General features: G+C 37.8%; 1 protein-coding gene across 3 annotated transcripts in view; it reads right to left on the minus strand.

Moving 5' to 3' along the window:
• Positions 1 to 411: 411 nt before the first annotated feature.
• The window catches only part of SMCHD1 (structural maintenance of chromosomes flexible hinge domain containing 1), a 129199-nt gene continuing 105456 nt past the window's right edge, over positions 412 to 24154 (minus strand). For 2 of the 3 annotated variants that reach the window (XR_012325340.1, XR_012325342.1), the window contains 6 exons: positions 24017 to 24087; positions 17797 to 17968; positions 9090 to 9248; positions 8695 to 8797; positions 5831 to 6145; positions 412 to 1468 (listed from right to left, as the gene is read on the minus strand). Coding sequence is in view for 1 of the 3 variants with exons in the window: in XM_019920711.3 (XP_019776270.1) it covers positions 1444 to 1468; positions 8695 to 8797; positions 9090 to 9248; positions 17797 to 17968; positions 24017 to 24087 (530 nt within the window). In the remaining 2 variants the exon portion in view is untranslated. The remainder of the gene's footprint in view (positions 1469 to 5830; positions 6146 to 8694; positions 8798 to 9089; positions 9249 to 17796; positions 17969 to 24016; positions 24088 to 24154) is intronic. The other variant, XM_019920711.3, reaches the window with a different exon arrangement.

The following is a 24154-nucleotide window of genomic DNA, read 5'->3' on the forward strand; positions in this document are numbered from 1 at the left end:
GATGATACCATGAAAATGTTTAGCAGGTATAACTGAAAAGACATTATGACAGTAGAAAAATGATAGAAATTAAAATTTGTTTTACTAAAAAGTATTATGTGAAAGTTACATACTAAAAATATTAATCCTACCCATTTCATAATGACTGTAAGTAACCAAGTCATAACCTCAAGAAGTTAAAAATCTCAGAAGGTGAAACTTACCTTTCTGGCACTAATATTTAACAGTTAATAAGTAGTGGTTTTACTTACAAGGAATCCAATCTTTCTTTTAGTTAATTCTTATTACTGCCATTTTGTTTCTTCAACAAAACAGTTAAATGACTTCCAATTATAAAGAGAGGTTAAATATCATATTTTACCAAGGTAACTTTTATGGAGCTTTAAATTTTGAAAAAGGAAAACACACCTATTCAACAGGGAAGAAACAATCTTCTTTATTAACCTCACTGTATAGTCAGAAAGGATTAAAAAACACACACATTTCCTGGGCCACAAAACTGTACCAAAAGTATTTCCTTATAAAATAACTTCACAATCCAATAGTTCTGGACTGACACAAAGACATATATTGACATACATTAGCATGAATTAAGACACAATTCAAATGTTTTTGCAGCAACTTTCTAGTAGACCCTTATTCCCTTAATGAGGGAGTGTACAATTTCTTTAATCCCTTAAAAATAGTAATAAAAAATTACAAAATAACGTAAGCATAGAATTAAGGCTGAGACTATATAATCTAGTATTAATAAAGTCAAACAATACTTATAAAATTGCTGCTGCTGCATATTATATATATATACACATATATATACAGGATAAGTCTTTAGAAATTTAAAATGCTACTGCTGTCACAAGTCCACCCATCACTTTAATGTTTTTCCATATATCTTAACATCTGAATTCCCAGATACATGTGCTTGTCTACGTTTATTCTGAATTCTTAAAAGTTTCCTTGCATATTTACAATTAAATACCTAACCTCTAGAATTTTCCTTAAACACAACAGACATAACAGTTATGTTAAATAAATTCACATAAAAGTAATAAAAAGGTTTGCTTTCAAGAAATAGTTGTAGCATATTCATGATAAACATACTGAAAAATAGTACATACACTTTTCTTCAGGATTAATAAATGCTATGTGTCAGTTTTGCAGTCACTACCATAGCTGCATATCTCTGACACACCTGCAAGATAATGACAACCAAAGGGCATGATGACTGGAAGAATTCCAGTAAACCCATATTGTTCGGTGAGATTCACAAAACTGAATGGTTGTTTCCAGTGCCATCTGGCTAGACATGGAAATACATGTCTAGATACTTGTTATCATCCCCAGAAGTATTCGTCTGTAAGTCACCCTCTTGGTCTTCTGAAACAGAGCTGCAGAAGGCAGGGCATTCTTAGTGAGACCAATGGCCCCCTCTTCTGTCACCTCTCACACATCTGTTTTGGTTATAATCCTGATCAAAATGGAAAAAAAAAACAGTAAATTTTATGTACCAAAGTTTTCCTTTCCTGTAACTCCCTCATCAGACCTGGATGGTTAAATATCCAGTGGAACTATGTTCTACTAATTATAATAATTCTTGGTATAAACAGACAATTAAATCCTTGTATATAACCACTTCTTTCACATGTATGCAGCAAACAAACAAAAGCTTAACATAAAAACAGTAATTAGTATATACAGAGGAAGGGATAAGTAATTTTTAGCACAGTTCTCTGGAATGGTGTATCCCAGACCCAAATTCTGCAGATTTTTGCCTATTTTCCCCTTTCCTAAAATGAAATGACCACTTTAAAAATTAACAAGAATTACAATGCTCATTAGAGAAAAGTCACAAAGACAAGCAAAAGGAAAAACACTTAAAAATACCCACAATTCCATTCACGTAGAGATGAACAGAATGAACATTTTAGTATATATTTATGCAGATATTTCCTTATTCAGATATACTTTTTATTTATTTAATTTATTTATTGCGGTACATGGGCCTCTCACTGTTCTGGCCTCTCCCATTGCGGAGCACAGGCTCCGGACGCGCAGGCTCAGCGGCCATGGCTCACGGGCCCAGCCGCTCCGCGGCATGTGGGATCTTCCCGGACCGGGGCACGAACCCGTGTCCCCTGCAACGACAGGCGGACTCTCAACCACTGCGCCACCAGGGAAGCCCTATATTTCTTAATAATAGTTCCCTGAACTGCCATCTCCAAATAGAAGACACACAATTTTGATAAAAAGCTATTTTGTAATCTTTATTAGTAGAAAATCAGGGCTTCCCTGGTGGCACAGTGGTTAAGTGTCCACCTGCCGATGCAGGGGACACGGGTTCGTGCCCCGGTCCGGGAAGATCCCACATGCCGCGGAGCGGCTGGGCCCGTGAGCCATGGCCGCTGAGCCTGCGCGTCCAGAGCCTGTGCTCCGCAACGTGAGAGGCCTGTGTACCGCAAAAAAACAAAACAAAAAAACCCCAGAACTGAAGCCTCTACTGAAGAAAATGAGTCTATTGCATAGTATATATTGCTAAGTATATTTTGTTGATTCTAAAATCCACATTTTTCCACATTTAACATCTCTGAAATCTACCTTATAATGTCATGAGTTAATTTGCAGTGTTTTAATGTTTCATGAAAAATGGTGTTTCTAATAATTACTGACATCCTACAGTTGATGAAATATGGTATATAATCCCTATAAAAGCTAACAATATATAAATAGGTAATAGCCACATACTAATATAAATAATAACATAAACACACACACATTTTGTTATTATTTCCTACTACTGAATTTGTTTCCAATTGTATGGATGAAATATATCACTATTTCAGTACTGTTAAAGATACTTTAATTTCAAGTGCTGTAACATTTTTGATATGGTGTGATTTATGGAGAACAGGCAGAGACTGGGGCAGAGGCTGGGGATGAGGAAATTACTAATTAAACAGTGGCTTAAATTTTAAACTGAAATTTAAAGTGATTTTAAATTTCCCAAAGGTAAGCAGGATGCAAAAGGGAAGCCATAGGCTAGAATACACCAAATTTGCAACCTAAATCTTCTCACCTGCCACCACAAAGCTAGACATTTGTTTTCTGTGTGCCAAAAGCTGTACTGACAATATGGTCTCTCTTGCTCTATGAAAACATTTACACTCCTCCTCCTTTTCTTGATATTCTACAGTTTTGCTATGAATTATCTTGGTATATCTTTTGTCAGTCATTGTGCTGGGCGTTCAACGGACCCTTTCATCCCTGGGAATTCTCTTCCACATGATTTTCTTCTCCATTTTCTTCTTTCTAGGATTCCTGATAGTCTCAGTTGGTTCTCTACATCTCCTCTCCTTTCTCTTCACATATCTTCCCTATTTTTCGGTGAAGTTTCCTTTACTTTAGTCCTTTGAATTTTTTTTTCCCCCTCCTTGCCTGGCTTCCCCCACACTTAGTTCTTTGAATTTTTAAATTTCAGCAACAGTATCTGTAATCTTGTCCTGGCTGTTTTTTCTCCTAATACCCCCTTAGTTTCATGAATATAACTCCTTCGGCAATCTAATCAAGAATTATGTACAGTTTTAAAAGAGTTCGGTTGAATCATCTTCCAGGGGTGGTTTTGCTATTTATCTTGGATCTCCCCTCACATGTTGTTGACTCCCCTCATATGTGTGATGTCTCTTGGTTGTACGATTACATTTAAGAAAGAGGACTGTGCTGCTGGCCTGGATTTCTTCTGCTGTTATAAAAATAGAACTGTTTTCCCATTATGGCTCCTCTCTGAGTGGGAATTTTATGGGATAGTGGGAGCAGGGGCGTGGACAAACAGGCTTTGCTTTAAGGGCGTGGCTGGAGAGCCAACTAGTAGGTTGCTAGTCCCTAGATGCTGGCAATAGACAAGCCTCTAGGGTGCCACCAAGTACACCAGAAGCCAATATACCAACATTTAACTAACTAATTACCATCATTATCTAACTTCCTGGTGGGAGCTTTAATACCTGGAACAAGGGAACAAAGCTCTCAAAGTTTGGGGTTGAAAATTTGGCATGTTCTAGGCTAGGTTTCCTCTCCTTTTCCATTCTGCTCTCATCCGTCCTGTTTTGGGCTGGACTTCTCTGACTGAGTCTAGGGTTCCACCAGGCATTGTGTCCCTCTGTCTCTCGACCACTCCCAGTACCTTCTCCTTTAGTATATTCCAGCCTTGTTTCTATCCTGTAATTCCCAGAAAACCTCAATCAAATGTGAAGGCAGAAGGAAGACCGTTTCAGACATGCAAGGGCTCCAGTTTCTTTCTACACGCTTTTCATAAGGAAGTTATCAGAGAAAGAAAGACAAGGAGGGCTTCCCTGGTGGCGCAGTGGTTGAGAGTCCACCTGCCGATGCAGGGGACACGGGTTCGTGCCCTGGTCCCGGAAGGTTCCACATGCCGCGGAGCGGCTGGGCCCGTGAGCCATGGCCGCTGAGACTGCGTGTCCGGAGCCTGTGCTCCGCAACGGGAGAGGCCATAACAGTGAGAGGCCCGAGAACCGCAAAAAAACAAAAACAAAAACAAACAAAAAAGAAAGACAAGGAATCCAAGAAACAATGGATTCAACTCAAGAGAGCTGCCAAGGAGGACCCAGAAGGCCTACATGGTTACTAGTTACTAAAGCAGGTGGAAGAATACATGATCAAGTTACATACTGAACGAAAAAAGAAAATTAGAAACTCCACAGAAGTTAACAACATCCAAGAAACAGTCTAAATAAGAACTGGATTAAAATTTAACATGATTTTAAGAACTGATACAATATAGAAGATTTATTTGACTTTCATGCTTGGAACACTGACTCACGGCCTAAGTAAGTGTCATGACGTTAGAACCTTACAAAGAGGGAAATGTAATCCTAGCACACACTTTGCCTACACTATATATTTACATAGCCATAATAATATATGTTGTTTATCACCTTCTACCTTTGAAAAAAGCATGGAGGACTGGGTTGATGGTTACAGGAGAGAATATAACTAAATAATCACGAGAAAGGGTAAGTTCTAAAATAATTCAGAACAATTTAGTCCAAAAGTCATGAGGTGGGCCAGGCAAGACAGACCTCCACACCAAGGTGTTGGGTGGGCTGTGCTGTCTGAAAGCTGATAGAACAAGACCAACATAATGTATACAAAAAATGGAGGCAACAACAGAATAACCACAACAGTTAAAACAAAGGTTGCCTCTGGGAAATGGGACGGGGTAAGGATACACAGGAGCAAGATTTCATCATCATAAGCTCTTTCAATACCTGTGCTGTCCAATCTGGTAGCCACTAGCCTCGTGTGGCTCCAGAGCACTGGCAATGTAGCTAGTCCTAATAGAGATTTGCTGTCTTCTGAATTTTGAAGACTTTGTATGAAAAAAAGAATTTAAAATATCTCATTAATAATTTACTATTTGCAGTATGTTGCAATGATAGTATTTTGTACCCTGTGTTCAATAAAATATACTATTAAAATTAATCTCGCTGTTTCTTTTAAAATGGCTCCTAGAAAATTTTAAATTACATGTGTGGTTCACATTTTACAGTACAACACTAAATCTATACACCAATTCATTTACATACATGTATTACTTTAATGAAAATGATACTATTACTAACAACTTAAATATAAACTAAAAGAAACTTTAGCCCATACCACCTCTGAATTGCTACAAAATCTTAATAAATAAGATCCAAATTAATGACATCATTTGTAGTTCTGTAGAACTGTAAGGTCCTAGGCTAATTCAGTGCTGAGGCTGCAGGGTAGCCTCAAGAATATGTACTTTAAAACTGCTTGACAGGAATTTCCTCACTTGGTCTTTTAAAAAACTGGAAAAATGTTTCCCATCTTCCATAAAACACTTCTTTTGTTTGTTTGTTTGTTTTTTTTTTTTTTTTTTTTTTGAGGTATGCGGGCCTCTCACTGCTGTGGCCTCTCCCGCTGCGGAGCACAGGCTCCGGACGCGCAGGCTCAGCGGCCATGGCTCACGGGCCCAGCTGCTCCGCGGCATGTGGGATCTTCCCGGACCGGGGCATGAGCCCGTGTCCCCTGCATCGGCAGGCGGACTCTCAACCACTGTGCCACCAGGGAAGCCCCATAAAACACTTCTTGAAAAATTATGGCAAACCTACAGAAAAGCAGAAGAAATAATATAACATTTTGCCCACTCTTATTTTGATATGCAGTCGCTTTTTCATCCTGTAGTGTTTTAGAGTATATCCCAGACATCATGTTATTCAACTGGTAAATACCTCAGTACACATTTCTAACTGTATATTTATCTTATTATAAACTCTATGATGCTGTTATACACAAAATTCACAATTCCTTAATATATCTAATATCCAGGTGATTTAAAAATTTCTCCAAATTTTTTCAAAATTGCATTTTAAAGATTCAAATCCATATCCAAACAAGGTCTACAATTTGCATTTGATTATTATACCTTTCAGGTACTTTTATTCTATAACAAACAGTTCATCCTTCTCCCTATGCTTCTTTTATGTCATTAATTTATTCACAAAACCAGTCATTTGTCCTGTACAATGTTATATTCTTGACATTCTAGATTTGGCGTACTGCTTCCTGGTGGCATCATTTAACTTGTTCCTAAATTTCCCTTATTTCCTGTACACTTGGAGTTAAACTGAAGGCACTTCTCAAATTCGTGAGAGATTTAAGCTTTGATACCTTAAGGTATCTATTGTATGCAATGAATTAACCTCCTTCCTGGGCATCTAGAATGTTAGATGACCTATCCTGGGGAAAAGTCACCCAGTTTTCTGCAGTGCTTATTTCCTGCACAGAACCCCAGCTGAGAAAGGCTGACTGGAAGCTTCATTAGATTCAGGTTATTTCTCTACTGAATCACGTAATAGCAAATATCCTGCTTTTTAGTCAGTGGGTTCAGGAATGTCCATCTGATCTTTCCATTATTAGCATTACTATTATTTTTTTTCAGGCAAGGCTTTATTGGGGCCCCTCCTACAGCAGGGGGGCCATTATTATTAACTTTCCCCCTCAACTTTTTACCTAATAATTTGGGTATCCATTGATTATTATTTCCTAAATCCATTATTTTATTAGGAGTGGCCAAAATGTGATGTTTTAATTTTATCATGCTTCTTATACTTTATTCTTATATAAAGAACTTTATAAAGAAGACCTTCTATAAAAAACTTTCTCCAATTATTTGGTTACCCTGAAAGTTCACATAAGAAAGAATGAACATGTCTTTTCTATATGAATATATCAATGAGTTGGTGTCATTATCTCACAATTTTTTTGCAAGATATTATTTTGGGGAGGGGCATACTATGGCTTCAGTCTACCTCTCCAACCACGTCTTGGGACTTTCTCCCTCTTACCCACTATATTTTAGACTCACAAGCATCTTCTCAGTTCCTCAAATATGCCAGGCTTGTTATTTTCTCAGAGCTTTCATACCTATTCTCCCTCTGACTGAAACCAATCCCTACATGGCTGGCTTCTCATCCTTCAGTTCTCTGTTAAAATGCATCTTTCCCAACAACCAACATAGTTTTCCCATTATTCTACATCACTTCATCCTTTGTTCTTTTTTTTTTTAATTTATTTTTGGCTGTGTTGGGGTCTTTGTTGCTGTGCGTGGGCTTTCTCTCATTGCGATGAGCAGGGGCTACTCTTCGTTGTGATGTGCGGGCTTCTCACTGAGGCTGCTTCTCTTGTTGCGGAGCACAGGCTCTAGACATGTGGGCTTCAGTAGTTGTGGCATGCAGGCTCAGTAGCTGTGGCGCACAGGCCTAGCTGCTCCGCTGCATGTGGGATCTTCCCGGACCAGGGCTTGAACCCGTGTCCCCTGCACTGGCAGGAGGATTCTTAACCACTGCGCCACCAGGGAAGTCCCCTATCCTTTGTTCTTTTGTAAAACTTAACATTATTCTATATTTTTACATATAGAAAAAGGTTTACTTTTTTGAATTGTCCTTCTTCTGCACAGGATTGCAGACCTCCCAAGGGGGCAAGAACCATATCACTTTTATTTACCCAGCAAGATACAGCACAAAATAATCAAATGGTTACTGAATAAATGTAGAATATGTAGATGGATAGGGCATAGAATACCAATTCTAAATACCACGGTCTCAAAGGAACTCCTCAAAGGTCAATACGAGAAACTTATTCAGGCAGAGTCTATATTTGAACCTTTTGAAATAAGGTATAATAAATCCCAGTACTATGGTATCTTTCTGTGGGATGGCCTTACTAGCATCTATACTGAAACAGACAATTTTCTTCACTGAGTTAGGATGCAGATGGCTTTGTTGGCTTCTTGGTGAGCTATGTAAGTGGTATCTGATTTTCCAAACCACATATCATAAGCAACTTCTATATGAGTAATGTACAAATGATTCTGCATATTCTATACTTAAGTTGCTGATCCTATGAAGCAGAATACAGTGTATTAGAAAGTTTCCAAATAATTTGCAAAAATCATTTAGAAAACTGGAGCATCCTAGGAGAAAATAATGATTACATCTTATCTTCATTACCCATCATCATTCAGTTCACTTAAAAAGAAACAAAATTAATTCTGGTTCAAGGTGGGTAAAATACCCTCATGCTATATTTAAAGTATAAAGAGCCAAAACCTTGACAAAGTAAGCAATCATAACTTTCGGGTCACAGTAGACTCACCTATTTTGTCTTGTAACTTCTCTTCTCATTCTCTTAGGAGGAACTGGACAGTCTGTCATTGGATGACGCAGTGAGTCATTACACTTACGTGTGGGAGTCATACCTGTAAAGACAGAAAATTTAGAAAATAAACCTTTAAAAGACTGGAATTATTATAAGCAATACAAGTGAATGTCTTAATTTATAGAAGAGTAATTAATAAATAATACTGAGAATGCTTCTTACTACTCTTGCTGACCGAACAGCTTACAAACATTTGTCAGTTCACTTGGAGGTCAAGAGTGTCTGTAATTTAAATTCTGGATCATTCGCATACTTTCTTCTTGTAGCTGAACTCTCTCTAATCATGAACACTATCTTCATGCAGAGAAAGATGTTAAAAAAAAATACAATACCTAGTTTTTGCTCTATCAGTTTGAGATTCTTCTCTTGTTCATCAAGTTCCTGTTTTTTCTTCTTCATATCCGGAGTGTGAAGGTATTCCAACTGCCCGTTAAGGTCCTTGTTCACACTGCTCAACCTGCACACAGCAGTGCGGTACTGCTGAAGAAGATCTGCAAAGAAACCAAAGACATTCGATTAAAAGTACTGATATCATATCAAAGCAGTGTTTTAGGAAAGAAGAATCAGCAACACTGAGTGTTGTTATAGTAACGTGGGAACTACTTTTAACGTTCGGTGTAAACAAATACAATAAAAAAGCACAGTTTAGAGCCCAGCACAAGACTGGTGCTTGTTAAATATTAATTTTTTTCAGCTGCTTGACTTTAATAAATTTCTATGTCAGGAAAGAGTTTTTTATATAAAAGCACTCTGAATTAAATCACTCTCTCAGTCAGTGTTTACATCCTGTTTGATACTCAGTATTCAATCTAACTCCACAGAAATTTGTGAGAAGGGGAAGAATGCACTAAATATAGCATTATTAGAAAATCCCTGCTTCCCAGTACTGATGAACCTAGTGGCAGGGCAGGAATAAAGATGCAGACGTAGAGAACGTACTTGAGGGCACGGGGGGCGGGGGGGAAGGGGAAGCTGGGACGAAGTGAGAGAGTAGCTGACATATATACACTACCAAATGTAAAATGGATGGCTAGTAGGAAGCTGCTACATAGCACAAGGAGATAAACTTGATGCTTGGGCTTCCCTGGTGGCACAGTGGTTGGGAGTCCGCCTGCCAATGCAGGGGACACTGGTTCGGGCCCTGGTCCGGGAGGATTCCACATGCTGCGGAGCAGCGAAGCCCGTGCACCACAACTACTGAAGCCCGCGTGCCTACAGCCCATGAGCCACAGCTGGAGAGAGCCCGTGCACAGCAACAGGGACACAATGCAGCCAAAAATAAATAAATAAATTAAAAAAAAACAAAAAAAACAAAAAAACCTTGATGCTTTGTGACTATCTAGAGGGATGGGATAGGGAGGGTGGGAGGGAGGCTCAAGAGGGAGGGTATATGGGGATATATGTATACATATAGCTGATTCACTTTGTTGTATAGCAAAAACTAACATTGTAACAACACTGTAAAGCATTTATATTCCAATAAAGATGTGAAAGAAAAAAAAAGAAAATCACTGCTTCCAACAGACATGATCATTACCTTAAACACAGCTTTCAAAAACACTCTTGGATACTTAATTTTCAGAAAGCTTAACTTGCATTACTTTTTTAAAAACATATTACATTGGTCAAGTTTGAGACTATTTATTGCCTGTTTGTATAATTTATTAGACACCAAAAATTAAATACATTGACTATACTTTAGTCCAGGGGTCAACAAACTATGTAGTCCATGGGCCAAAAATGGTTTATACAGTTTTAAATGATTACATTCTAAATGGTTATATAAATATGTTCATAACACCCTCAATTTTGCCTCCTGGATCACAGAGCCTAAAATATTTACTATCTGACCCTTTGAGACTCTAGTCACACAAAGATTATCAATATTCATGGGAATGGGCATAAAAACACCCAATTGCTTAATAAATATATACAGTGGGTTTACATATAAAACTGTGGAAGAAATTATTTGAGTCAGGGTACACGAGATACGAGATATTCTATACTTTAAGGGTCAATAACAGTATTTTAAAAAAACTATCAAGCATTCTGGGAACGAGTGAACAAACACACACCTGTGAACACTTATGAGAATATTCATATATTTAAATATGAATTCCATATGTGTAACTGAGTGATGACAAGGTGCTTATGTTTCTTAATTCTTTATGATTTATTGGGAACTCAAAGGTAACTAAAAATGTCTGGTTTTCTGGTTTGATAGTATTTCTAATTTCATGTTAAAGTTATGTTTTCTATATGCATAAAACTATATTTATTTTGTATGTGAATGAGTTACAAAATTATGTTCAGATCCATATGTTAGGGATGCTGCCTAATTCAGAAGACGATACACAAAAATTTCAAGTTGCTAACGGTTGAAATCCTACTTCTTAACATAATAAGTTAGTTATGAGGTTCTTTTACCTTTTAAATACTCAAGAAAAAGTATGTTCAAAAGCTTTAACAGAACATTAAGTCAACTTGTTATTTATAAACTGAAAGATGGATTATTAAATACTTCCCATTAAATGGAGCACTAATATTAAGTTCATATTTTATGTATAAGGTAGACAGAAGCAACTTAATTTAATATGCCTTAGCAATTCCCAATTTTTTGTACATGAAATGTAATTTCTATTTACCATAGTGTCTATAAAAGTCTTTTCTAAGTCATTTAATAACATTTTGCCAAAGAGAAAAGCTAAAAATTCATATTTAATTCTGTTTATAAATGATTTTAGAGCTCTAACATTATATGTTGTCTGAAAATTTTAATTATCTAGGAAAAAAACTAATGATGCTTTACTGTGAAAACAGCAAAATACTTTAAAATAAAAAATTAGGGACTTCCCTGGTGGTCCAGTGGGTAAGAATCCACGCTCCCAATATAGGGGGCCGGGGTGCAATCCCTGGTCAGGGAACTAGATCCCACATGCATGCCGCAACTACGAGTTCGCATGCCGCAACAAAGACCCTGTGTGCTGCAACTAAAACACGGCACAGCCTAAATAAATACATAAATATTAAAAAAAAAAGTGTAGCTTAAAATTAAAAATAAAATTAAATTAAAAATTAGTTCATGTAAAGGGACAAAAGCTCAAATTACAGTGTGTTTATTTCTCTATGCTACATATTAAGAAAGATATATAGATTATTTCAATGTATTCAGGGGTAGACTCTCTGGGAACGAATCAGAGAAGTTCTTGTAAATTTTGTTACTTAATTTTTAGGTGACACATTGTTCACTGAGGCAGATCTGGAAAAATATATAGAAGAGGATAATGGAGAAGTAAATTATCTCAATTATGTAATTCAGGAAAAAAACATTTTTCTTTCTACTCTTTTGTGTCACTGTGCAAATGAATACATACACTGTCCTGAACTTGGCAAAGTTATCTTTTTTTTTTTAAAACATCTTTATTGGAGTATAATTGCCTTACATATCTAACATTTTTGAGGTTGAAATTCCTCATCTGTAAAATGAGGGGAACAGCAGTAAATGAAATAATTCAAGTGACAACCTTAACAATGTATGTGGGACATAATAAGCCCTCAAATAGTAACTATTATTATTCTCTTGAAAATTGCTTATTCATGTTATCCACTCATTTTTCTATTAGTCTTTGTCTTATTTCTTGATTTTTTTTTTTTTTTTTTTTTTTTTTTTTTGCGGTACGCGGGCCTCTCACTGCTGTGGCCTCTCCCACTGCGGAGCACAGGCTCCGGACGCACAGGCTCAGCGGCCATGGCTCACGGGCCCAGCTGCTCTGTGGCATGTGGGATCTTCCCGGACCGGGGCACGAACCCGTGTCCCCTGCATCAGCAGGCGGACTCCCAACCACTGCGCCACCAGGGAAGCCCTTTTCTCTTGATTTTTAAAGGTTGCTTTTAATAATAAGACTATAACACCTTTGTCTACTATATATGCAATTTTCCCCAGTTTGTCATTTGCCCTTCCATTTTCTTCAAGGTACTTTAAAATTTTTATGTAAACTTAAAATAAATTAACTATAAAATGTTTTCTCACATGTGCCAGTACTTGTCTGTCAAAAAGCCCTTCTCTCCAAGGTGGGTGTTTCTATTTTAGATAGGCTGATCAGGGAAGTCCCTGAAGGTGTGACATTAAAGTATAGAACTGGAAGGAAAAGAATCAAGCCATGAACGTATCTGGGGCAAAACCATTGGAGATAAGGGAACATTAAAATAAAGTGTTCCTTTCAAGATTAAACTTTCTAATTTCTATTCAACTGTGCTAAGAACTTCCTGAACACAGCTGAAGAATGGTGGTACTATAAGTCTTCTTTGCCTGTGCCATTTTGGGAAATAGGTTTATTAGTTTCATAAGATGCCCTGAGTGATCTCCATTTTTATCTATACTCTGCAACAAATTATATTTGAAATTCACTTATGAAAAACCTATAGGATGGAGTTAACTTTTTGAACACTTCTTCAGGCAATGGTCTGTATAAGTTTTCTTCCTTATTTAAATCAATTTTGTTCACTTGCAATTTTCTAGAATTTAGTCCACTTTATTTGGACATGCTAAATGTATTTATAATATTATGAAAACCTAAGAAATCTCTATTTCTGAATGCATCCTTTGAGCCATTACTCCTATTGTATTTATTTTTGCCCAAAGACTGTCTTTACAAATTGTATATTCAATACAAGGGTTTTCTTTTTTTGCAATCCATTTGGTTGTACTTGTTTCTTGAGATGTATTTTTTCCCTCCTCTCATTTGAGTTGAATGGTTAATTTGTTTTTCTCATTTAATAATAAAAGCGTTAAGCCTGTAGGTTTACATTTGATCTCAGCTGTCTTCATGCCTGTTATGTATAATGTGTAATATTCTCATTCTTTTTAATATTTAAACTTTTTTTGACAAAATAGTTGTTTCTAAATATCCACTATTTGAGCTTACTTTGGGAGGAAAGGAATAAGTTATTTTTTAGTTCTGTTACTATCCTAAGTAAATTTTGCTTTTCGTAATTTGTAGTCTCATTGTAGCTGAGTAGCAATTTGATCAACGAATTTATGGCCATTTTTTGTGACATATTACCTTCTTACCTAAGAAGGTACTGGTATTACAACTTATTAGGTAGAAAATTCCTTGTTTTTTGACTAACGACCTGTCATGGATTAATGGTTTCTCATAACAATATTTCTGTCTCTGTATAATCAACAGTTTTAAGAAATTTGATTATGTAATTTATTGCATCAAGTTAATTAACTTTTGGTCCTCTAGTATGGAATATATCTGTTATCAAAACGAATCTATCTTTGTCCTTTTAGTGCCATTGCCTTGAAGTTAACTTTGACACTAATACTGTTACTTGTGATTTTGTCTATTCAATGTTTACATTTCTTCTTTGTTAATTCTTTAATTTTACAGTGTATTGGTGTAGAAGGGAGTTTCTTATAAAAGCTATAAAGCAGTGTCATGGAGAGAATAGCCTTCAGGTACAGCTGGCTCTGGGTTTGAGTTCTGTTCTATGGCTTACTGACCATGTGGCTTCTCATGTCATTTAAATTTCCACACTTCTCTCTTTACTCACTTTATTTAACTTTACTTCCTGGCACATGTTAAGCACTCGATAAATGGCAGCTATTTTTAATATATCCTAGCACTAGATTTTAAAAATCTGAATGTCTTTAAATGAAAGAACTTCATGTATTCACATGTTATTCAAGGTCTTATTTCTAATCATCTTATTTTACAACATGTAAATACTCATTTTTTCTTCTGTTTTATGCTCTAAATTTATTTGCTCTTATTTCATTATCTCATATCAAATACTATAATGCAAAACACGGTCTATGCAAAATTAGAAGACACTCTGCTTTTAATTGTGCTAGTAAGCAGGCAATTTTTGTGGTGGTAGTCTAGTTCAAAATTGCTTTTTCTCTGCAAACAATCCCATGATACACAAGGAAGAGTTTCCTCAAAGCTCTGTTCTATCTGATCCTTACTATGGCTGGCTGATTTCAGAGGGAACTTCTATCTCCTAGGAGGTGCGGGCTCTGAGTCATGTTAAGAGATGCCCTTCTAGGTGAAGATGCAAGGAGCTCACGCTGCTGAATGTCCCAGAGCCATCCTTGTTTTTGTCTTGGCTGTTTCCAATCTCCTTTGAATGTGTGATTTCCTCCACTTTCTTTCCAATACATTCCTGTTTCACTTAAAAGTGGTCAGGCCTGGGCTTCCCTGGTGGCGCAGTGGTTGACAGTCCGCCTGCCGACGCAGGGGACGCGGGTTCGTGCCCCGGTCCGGGAAGATCCCACATGCCGCGGAGCGGCTGGGCCCGTGAGCCATGGCCGCTGAGCCTGCGCGTCCGGAGCCTGTGCTCCGCAACGGGAGAGGCCACAACAGTGAGAAGTGGTCAGGCCTGGTTGCTATCGCTTAAAATCAAAAGTACCTTATACATATCCAGTAATTTTAAATTGTCTCATTTGATTTTTCAAACCGTTTGTCTAATATTTGAGTGCTTATTGTTGAATCATTAGTCTGTATGTGGAGTGTATCTTTGAAGATATTTATCAAGAAGAAAAAGTAACTGTTATATTTTTTAAGTCCTTGCATTATCTGTTAACTTTACATGTTTGACAAACCAATAGGGCACAGAAGTCTTTAATTATAATCTTTTCATCCCAAAGATCTATGGATAAGGCCTTACTGTTATACTGACAGTCAGATGCCCAGGTAAACTGGAAATTCTGTCAAAAATACCTGCGCATTTTTAAAGTTCCACAGGTAATTCCTTTTAGTTTGGGATCCACTGCCATAAACTGTAGTGCTGGAGTGATAAGGGTTGAGGGTTTTTTATGCTGATTCACTGCCTCTGACTAAATTGTTTTCTCTTATTTCTTATAAGTTTGTTTAGATGTTCACTTATTTTCTATAGAGAAGATTTTTTCATGCATTCACTGTCATCATTAACAGAAGTATGAAATTCTGTATTGTTTATAACTTAAACTTTCTGTATATTATGATGTTTTGACATCTTAAAAAGCCTTTCTGGCTGGCGAGAGATTGCCTCGCCTGGGACGAGCCAATTCTTAGAGATAGCTAAGCGTCTAGCATGCCTTTGATACACAAACTAACCAATCCAGAGCCAAGCTTCCTCTATCTGGCACCTGCACCCCAAGGAGTAACATTCCTCTGCCTTAATCATCTCAGAGCCAGGTACCAGGCAACTAGCTAGAAACCACGCCTAGAGCCCAAAGACCACTGAAATTATTCAAGCAGGTCAACCCTAAACTGTTGACCTTGTCATCCCTTTGCTGCAGAGACCCCAGTAAAGGCTGTGGCTGAAGTACTCTCCTTGCTCCTGTCTTCTGCCTCCTGACCACCCTGGTGTTCTTCCATATGGCCCCTGTGTGGCAGGCTGTGCCTCCTGTCCCTAGGACCTGTGAGTATAATAAACTTTGTTTTCCTGGGCCTCTCTTGTGTCTCCTCTTGCAGCTGCACCTGACTATCTCATAAAAGGAAATATGAGATATCCTACCATCTTTCTCAATTACTATTTTAAACATTGCTGGGGGCTGAAGTAATAACGCCAAACTGGATACTACCCAAATTCCTCAACAGCAGAATAATAAAGAAATAAATTGTGGTATACGTACACAGTGGGATACTAACCTGCAATTAAAATGAACTACAACTACATACACAGTGTTGAACAAAGCCAGACACACAAAAAAGCATGGATTGCATAATTCCATCTACATAAAGTACAAAAATGGGAAAAACTAATCTATGCTCTTTTAAGTCAAGAAAGTTGTTATCCTTTGGAGAGGGGGTCGGGCTGTGACTCGAAGAGCCCTGAGAAGCCTTCTGTGGGGCTGATAATATTCTATTTCTTAATACAGAAGCAGTGTTCATTTTGTGAAAAGCCTGTATATTTATGAAATGTGCACTTTTCTCTATGTATATTACACTTAAAAAATTAACAACAAAATGTGGTGTATACAACACACAATAGAATATTATTCAGTCTTAAAAAGAAATTCTGACACATACTACAACACTGAAGCGCCTGGAGGACATTATGCTAAGTGACGTAAGCCAGTCACAGAAGCGCTAAGACTGATTCCACATACTTGAGGTGCCTACAGGAGTCAATGCACAGAGACAGAGACCTGGGCAGTTGCCAGGGGTGGGAAAAGATTTCTGAAGATTGGCAGCAGAAGAGTATGAATGTACTTAACACTAGTGAACTGTACATGTAAAAATAATTAAGATGATAAACTTTGTTGTATGTATTTTATTACAATTTACTATATATTTTTAAAGTTAACAAACTACTTTTTGCTGGAAAAGTAGATATCCAAGCATATTAGAACTATATAAAATTAAGAGCAAACAGGCTCTTAGATGATGGCCTGCAGGGGAACGTCCTGTGAAGTATAAGCACCTCAAAGCACAGACGTACAGATAATTATATCGGCCAACTAGAAACAAGGGGACACAGCCTGCAGAAGGGAAAATGGGGAAGGGAGGTCACATGTCACACACACTAAAAAAGATATATCTAGATAGTTACCAACTTTGAAATAAAAAGAAGTATTATGATTTGATGACATACTAGTTTCCTCAACAAGGAAATCTTTTATTTCAAGGTAAGAATGAAAATATGGGGCTTCCCTGGTGGCGCAGTGGTTGAGAGTCCGCCTGCCGATGCAGGGGATACGGGTTCGTGCCCCAGTCCGGGAAGATCCCACATGCCGCGGAGCGGCTGGGCCCGTGAGCCATGGCCGCTGAGCCTGCGCGTCCAGAGCCTGTGCTGCTCCGCCTCAGGAGAGGCCACAACAGTGAGAGGCCCGCGTACCAAAAAAAAAAGAATGAAAATATGAAGGAAAACCTACTTCCTATATACGTATTTCAAAACTATTTGGTGTAAGAAAGCTGGAAGTACTGGACAAAAACATCTTATTCATATCTGTTAGTGGTTACGTTTTGATGTTAGAGTCTTGATAAACAAGGTCCAAATAAATGGTTAAAATCAAATGAGAAATTATTAAGTACTTATTTAACCTACCTATTTGTTCCCCTAAGATCAGGCACTGTTTTGGTACTGGAGCTCCAAAGACCATTCCCCGAAGTTTATCCATTGGAGGAGCTTTATTCTGAAGGCCCCCAAACTTTCCATTACTTCGAATGCGATCTCCATCTCTGGTCAGCAGTGTAGGACAGTATGTAATTTTAACAACCTATTGTAAGTAAATGGATATTAATTAGCGAGTCTATAAAACTTATTTCAACTGCTCTAAGAAAACAGAAATCACTTAAGGGTTCTGAGATAAGATATGACATGATCATGGTAGTATTTTCACAAAATTAATTACCTAGTGATGTGTAAGATGACTAGGGGAAAAAACCAGAGGCAGGGAGATGATTTAGACTACCTCTCAAGTGTTAGCCTAAACTAGAATAGTGACAACACAAATGGCAAAAAGTGAAATTGATGACCTGATTGATGGCTTGACTGATATGAGGAAGGAAGAGAGAGGGCCAAGCCAGAGACCTGTGTGCTTCTGAAACCCAAGGCAGTACCCAGCCTGTAGCACTAGCTCAGTTTCCTTCTGTTTGAAGTTTTCCAGATGACCAAAGGCTAGCAAAAAGGATATTATATTAGACTGAAGAGAATGCAAACTCAAAAGCAAAGGGACAAATCTTCAGAGGACAATACTATGAGTTCAGTTGTAGGAGGAAAAAGAGCTAGTGTGTTGAGAATTGGGGGAACTAGAATTATATAGTAAAACCTAAGTCGTGGAAAGGGAAGTAGAAAGTGTTAGTCAAGAACTAAATTCTTCAGAGAAGTCAGAGAATAAAAGAAAAACACTAGATTTAGTATTTTATGATCTTCAAGAATATTCTTTCAAATAAAGGTCTAGGATATACAAAAATAAAACGTTCAACTTCACTGGTAACCAGAAGTGGAACTGAAATAACTTTAAGTGGAATTCAAATGAGATATTTTCACTACTCAAAAATGTTAAAATACACACACACACACACACACACCCCCACACCACAGAATGTTGGAGAAAGGGTCTTCTTGTACTAATCTGCTCTGGGACAGCCCTTCTCAAAGCAAATGTGCCAAGTGTTTAAAACCTTAACAGTTAGGGACTTCCCTGGTGGCAGAGTGCTTAAGAATCCGCCTGCCAATGCAGGGGACACGGGTTCGAGCCCTGGCCTGCGAAGATCCCACATGCCTCGGAGCAACTAAGTCCGTGCGCCACAACTACTGAGCCTGCACTCTAGAGCCTGAGAGACACAACTACTGAAGCCTGCGCGCCTAGAGTCTGTGCTCCCCAGCAAAGAGAGGCCACGTCAATGAGAAGCTCATGCACCACAACAAAGAGTAGCCCCCGTTCGCCACAACTAAAGAAAGCCCACGCACAGCAATGAAGACCCAACGCGGCCAAAAATAAATAAAATAAATATATTAAAAAAAAAAAAGCTTAACATTTTGCATGACGCAGCAATTCCACTTCTAAGAATATTCTGAAAAAAATCATCACAGATGTGAACAATGTGCACTGAAACATTGTTTTAATAATGAAAAATATGAAACTTGCACATTTCAATAAGTTACATAAATAAATTATGGCACACTCACATAATGAAACAATGCATACATTGAAAAAATGACTAAAGAATAATTTAATAACATGTAAAAACACCTAATCCAAACTAATACTGTGGATTAAGTAGTTTCTGAATTATAAAAGATTAAATAAAATATAATTTTTAAAAACGAAAAGCAATAGGACAGGTAATAAAAAATCATGACTAGTATTTATTCTTTTAATATAATTCCAAGGTAATTTACAGGTATTTTGCCGTCAAACTGGGTACTTTCTATAAAATTTAAATGCAACAGAATGTGTATCTCAAGAAAATCTGTGGTGAATTCTTTGGTGAAATGAATCTTTTAGTAAAACAAACCACCACACCTTACTTTCTTAGTTCTGGTTTGGATTTGTATGTTTCCTAAAAGTGAACATTAAAAATACAGACTGAATTAATGTACTATTACCATATTGTTATTAAATTATATAATATATAGTAAATTAAATTATTCTTATTAAATTATCAAATTTCAGGCAATGTTTTTACAGATTTAGTACCATCTTAAATAACAAATACACTCAAATTTCTTGTCTATTTTCTTGTTAACACACTCACTGACAGTATGAGTTACAGGCCTCTGGCAGAAGGGACAGTTTTTCAATTCTCAAATGGCACGGAAGAAAGGGGAAATGACAAGTTGCTATTTAATGGGTACAGAGTTTCAGTTTTACAAAAAGAAGAGAGTTCTGCAGATTGGTTGTAAAACAATGTGAATGTAACACTACTGAACGGTGCACTTAAAAATGGTTTAGATGGTACATTTTGTTATATGTATTTTACTATAATTTACCATTAAAAGAAACTTCAGTCCTCACTAGGCACTATATTAGGACAAAAAAGATCATGACAGCTTTTACAAATTCAGTGAGTGAACAACAGTGCTACAGTTCTGGGCAATACTTATTCACAACTGCTGTAAGGATTAGCAAGGGATGGAATCAACAAGGGGTTGAAGTAGTATAAATGGTATGAAGAATTTAGGAAGAGAAAATGATAACAAAGACTACTGAAACCTAACAAAATCACCAAGAGATGTCATAACAGCCTTTTCTTAGAAGAGCTTTAAAACAATATTTAATAGGTGGATTGACCTCACTAAAAACTTTGGAAGCAAAGAAATCAGTATGTGCTGTTCCAGGTGTCCCCAACCCCCAGGCAGCACAGCAGAAGGTGAGCAGCAGGCAAGTGAGCGAAGCTTCCTCTGCCGCTCCCCATCACTCGCATTGCCGCCTGCACCATCCCCGCCCTCCCACCCCATCCTTGGAAAAACTGTCTTCCACAAAACCGGTCCCTGATGCCAAAAAGGCTGGGGACTGCTGTGCTATACCAATTATGAGGAACAAATGCTGTCCCCGCTTTTGTCACATATGCTGTTACTTAAAAAAAATTTTTTTTTTTGATGTGGACCATTTTTAAAGTCTTTATTGAATTTGCTACAGTATTGCTTCTGTTTTTCGTGGGTTTTTTTTTTTGGCCATGAGGCATGTAGGATCTTAGCTCCCAGACCAGGGACTGAACCCACACCCCTGCATTGGAAGGTGAAATCTTTTTTTTTTTTTTTTGGCTACATCAGGCAGGTGTTAGTTGTGGCACGAGGGCTTCTCTCTAGCTGTGGTGTGCGGGTTTCTCTCTGGTTGTGGCATGCGGGTTTTCTCTCTCTAGTTGTGGCACACAGGCTCCAGAGCATGTGGGCTCTGTAGTTTGCGGCACGCAGGCTCTCTAGTTGAGGCGTGCGGGCTTAGCTGCCCCGCAGCATGTGGGATCTTAGTTCCCCGACCAGGTATCGAACAAGCGTCCTCTGCATTGGAAGGCATATTCTTTACCACTGGACCAGGCAGTCCCTGAAAGGTGAAATCTTAACCACTGGACTGCCAGGGAAGTCCTTCCTACTTTTTTTTGAAGCTATGGATTGGTGTCTTTCATCAGTTCTTAAAAGTTTTCAGCCATTAGTTCTTCAGATATTACCTGTGATCCTTTTATCCTCCTCTTCTTGGCACTCTGATTAGATTTTTTTTTTTTTTTTTGCGGTACGTGGGCCTCTCACTGTTGTGGCCTCTCCTGTTGCGGAGCACAGGCTCCGGACGCGCAGGCTCAGCAGCCATGGCTCACAGGCCCAGCCGCTCCACGGCATGTGGGATCTTCCCGGACCAGGGCACGAACCCGTGTCCCTTGCATCAGCAGGTGGACTCTCAACCACTGCGCCACCAGGGAAGCCCGTACTGGATCATATTTTAAACTGACCTCTGTTTTCTCTTAAGTAACTGCATCCTTACTCACTTTCAGCTATAATAATTTGCAAGCTTATAGTGTTTACATACATGTTTATCACCTGCTATTTCCAAGTCCCTAACACCGTATTTATTAAATTTAATACTTCTTCTGTATCAAAGAATTCAAAGACCTCTGGATTTCAGATCCAAAGAGACCATTCCTCTACTGAAATTTTATTCTATTTCTATTTTATTATTTTATTCAATCTTTACAGCAGCCCTCTGAAAGGTGTTTCTTCACAGTGGATTGCCTTTCTTTTCTCATTAAGTAAAACTCAGAAGTAATATAGAAGGGATAATCTTTCTTAATATATACAACAGTATACAATATATTCTCCCATCTTGTTTAAATTATATAAGCTTATTTTTAAAAGGGCATCATCTTATATATTATCATTTGGCAACTTTTCAACAAAACAATATATTTTGTACGTCTTCCTTGTTAGGACATATCTATCTGCTTTATGTCTTTTTAACAGCTACATACTACTCTACTGTATAAATTACTGTAGTAGAGTTGTGCAATCCCAACTGATGGACTTCACACTGCTTCCAAAGTGTCTTAAAAATTCTTAAATATTCTAATGAATATTCTTTCTTTTAAACATCTTTATTGGAATATAATTGCTTTACATCTAATGAATATCCTTGTACATATCTTTATATACTTGTGGGAGCATGTCTGTAAGATAAATTATTTTAATACGTTGTGATGGTACAAAGATGGCGGCAACTTCTTTGCCCCTCCCATGGAGAGGAAAGAGTCTATTTCAAACTCCCCACTCTCCGATGTGGGTCTGGGCTGGCCAGATTCTGAACTGACTGCTGGGACTTAAGAGACCTGCAACTTCTGCCATCACTGCTCTGATTTCCCTTCTTAGGTCCCAGATTCCATTTGAAAAAGCCCCCAGCAGCCACAAGGAGAGAACGGTTTGCATAGAGATATCTAAGTCTGCCAGCCTACCAAGTGCCGAACCAGTAGCCAGTATCAACTAGCCAGTACAGGTGGGAGATAAACTAAGTAGGAACTAATTCATTTTCAAAAATAATTTCAAGGAAATATTTCCAACCCAGAACTTGCTGGGTTGGACTGTTTTTCCTCCCCAGCCTGTTCAGCTAACAAAAGATTCTTGAAAAAGAAACGGAAAGCCTCAGGGTTAAGATCAAATCCAGGGTACAGCCAGTAAAATGTGGCCTCAAAGTCAAAAATCAAGTGAAGGATGCCCCTATGTTGAGACCTCAGAAAGATTTAAGGCACTACTTTCCAGATCCTCTTAGCTAGAAAAAGGTTTCTAAAAGCCTTCATGGCATTATCTCACACACCCGTTGAGTGGGGGTGAGAACAATGACCCCAGCAGACAGCACCAGCTGAGCCTCTGGCCAACTCCAGCTGAATCCCAGATGGCTACCAGCATCAACTGCCAGCTACCTGAGTGAGGCATTTTGGAGCTTTCACCATCTCAGTGCAACTAGCTAACACTACTGGGAGAAACCCACAGAAAAATGAGTACTAATATGTTGTTACTGTTTAAAGCCACTAACTTCTGAAGTGCTTGTTAGGTAGCAATAGATAACGGAAACACTTATATTGCCAAACTGCTCTCCAAAAGTATTATGGGTCGAATTGTGTCCCTCAAAATTCCTATGTTGATGTCCTAACCCCCAGTTCCTCAAAAATGTGACCTTATTTGAAGACTGGGTCTCTATAGAGGTAATCAAGTTAAAATGAGGTCATAACAGTGGGCTCTAAGCCAATGAGTAGTTTCCTTATACAAAAGGGAAATTTGGACACAGATATGTATAGCTGCGAACAGACACAGGGAGAAGATGACCATCTACCTACAAACCAAGGAGAAAGGCATGGAACAGACCCTCCCCTCATAAGCCCTGGAAAGAACTGACCCTTCTCACACCTTGAATTTCGGTTTTAAGCCTGCAGAACTGTGAGACAATACATTTCTACTGTTTAAGCTACCCAGTCTGTGGTGCTTTGTTACAGCAGCCCTAACAACTAATAAACAAGGGCTACGTCAAATTACATTTCCAACAACATTATCTGAGTGTACTCTTTTTCAATACCACCATCAATAACAGATACTGATTTTGAGTCTTAGGACAATTTCATAAACATCTCATTTTAATTTGCATCTTGGCAAATTCATTCCTATATTTTGCCCAATTTTATGCTGCTTATCAATCTGTAGGATTTAAATTGGTTTTGACAAGGTTACTTAGTCATTTGCACATGTAACCTAAAATAAAATTATTTCTATACAGAGCTATGTATTAAATTTTTAAAGTACACATTAAAATTGGAGCTACAAATTAAAAAATAATTCAAATACATACCTCTTTTCTATAATGATTAGCAGCATCCAAATTATCCAAAATAATGGTGTCTCCTAACAGCATACCAAACACTAAAAAATTCAATTAACAAATTATTAAAATTATGACATCTTTTTTGGTCATATTAAAATATTAACA

This window comes from Tursiops truncatus, chromosome 13 (genome assembly GCF_011762595.2).
Source record: "Tursiops truncatus isolate mTurTru1 chromosome 13, mTurTru1.mat.Y, whole genome shotgun sequence".
Classification (NCBI taxonomy): Eukaryota; Metazoa; Chordata; class Mammalia; order Artiodactyla; family Delphinidae; genus Tursiops; species Tursiops truncatus.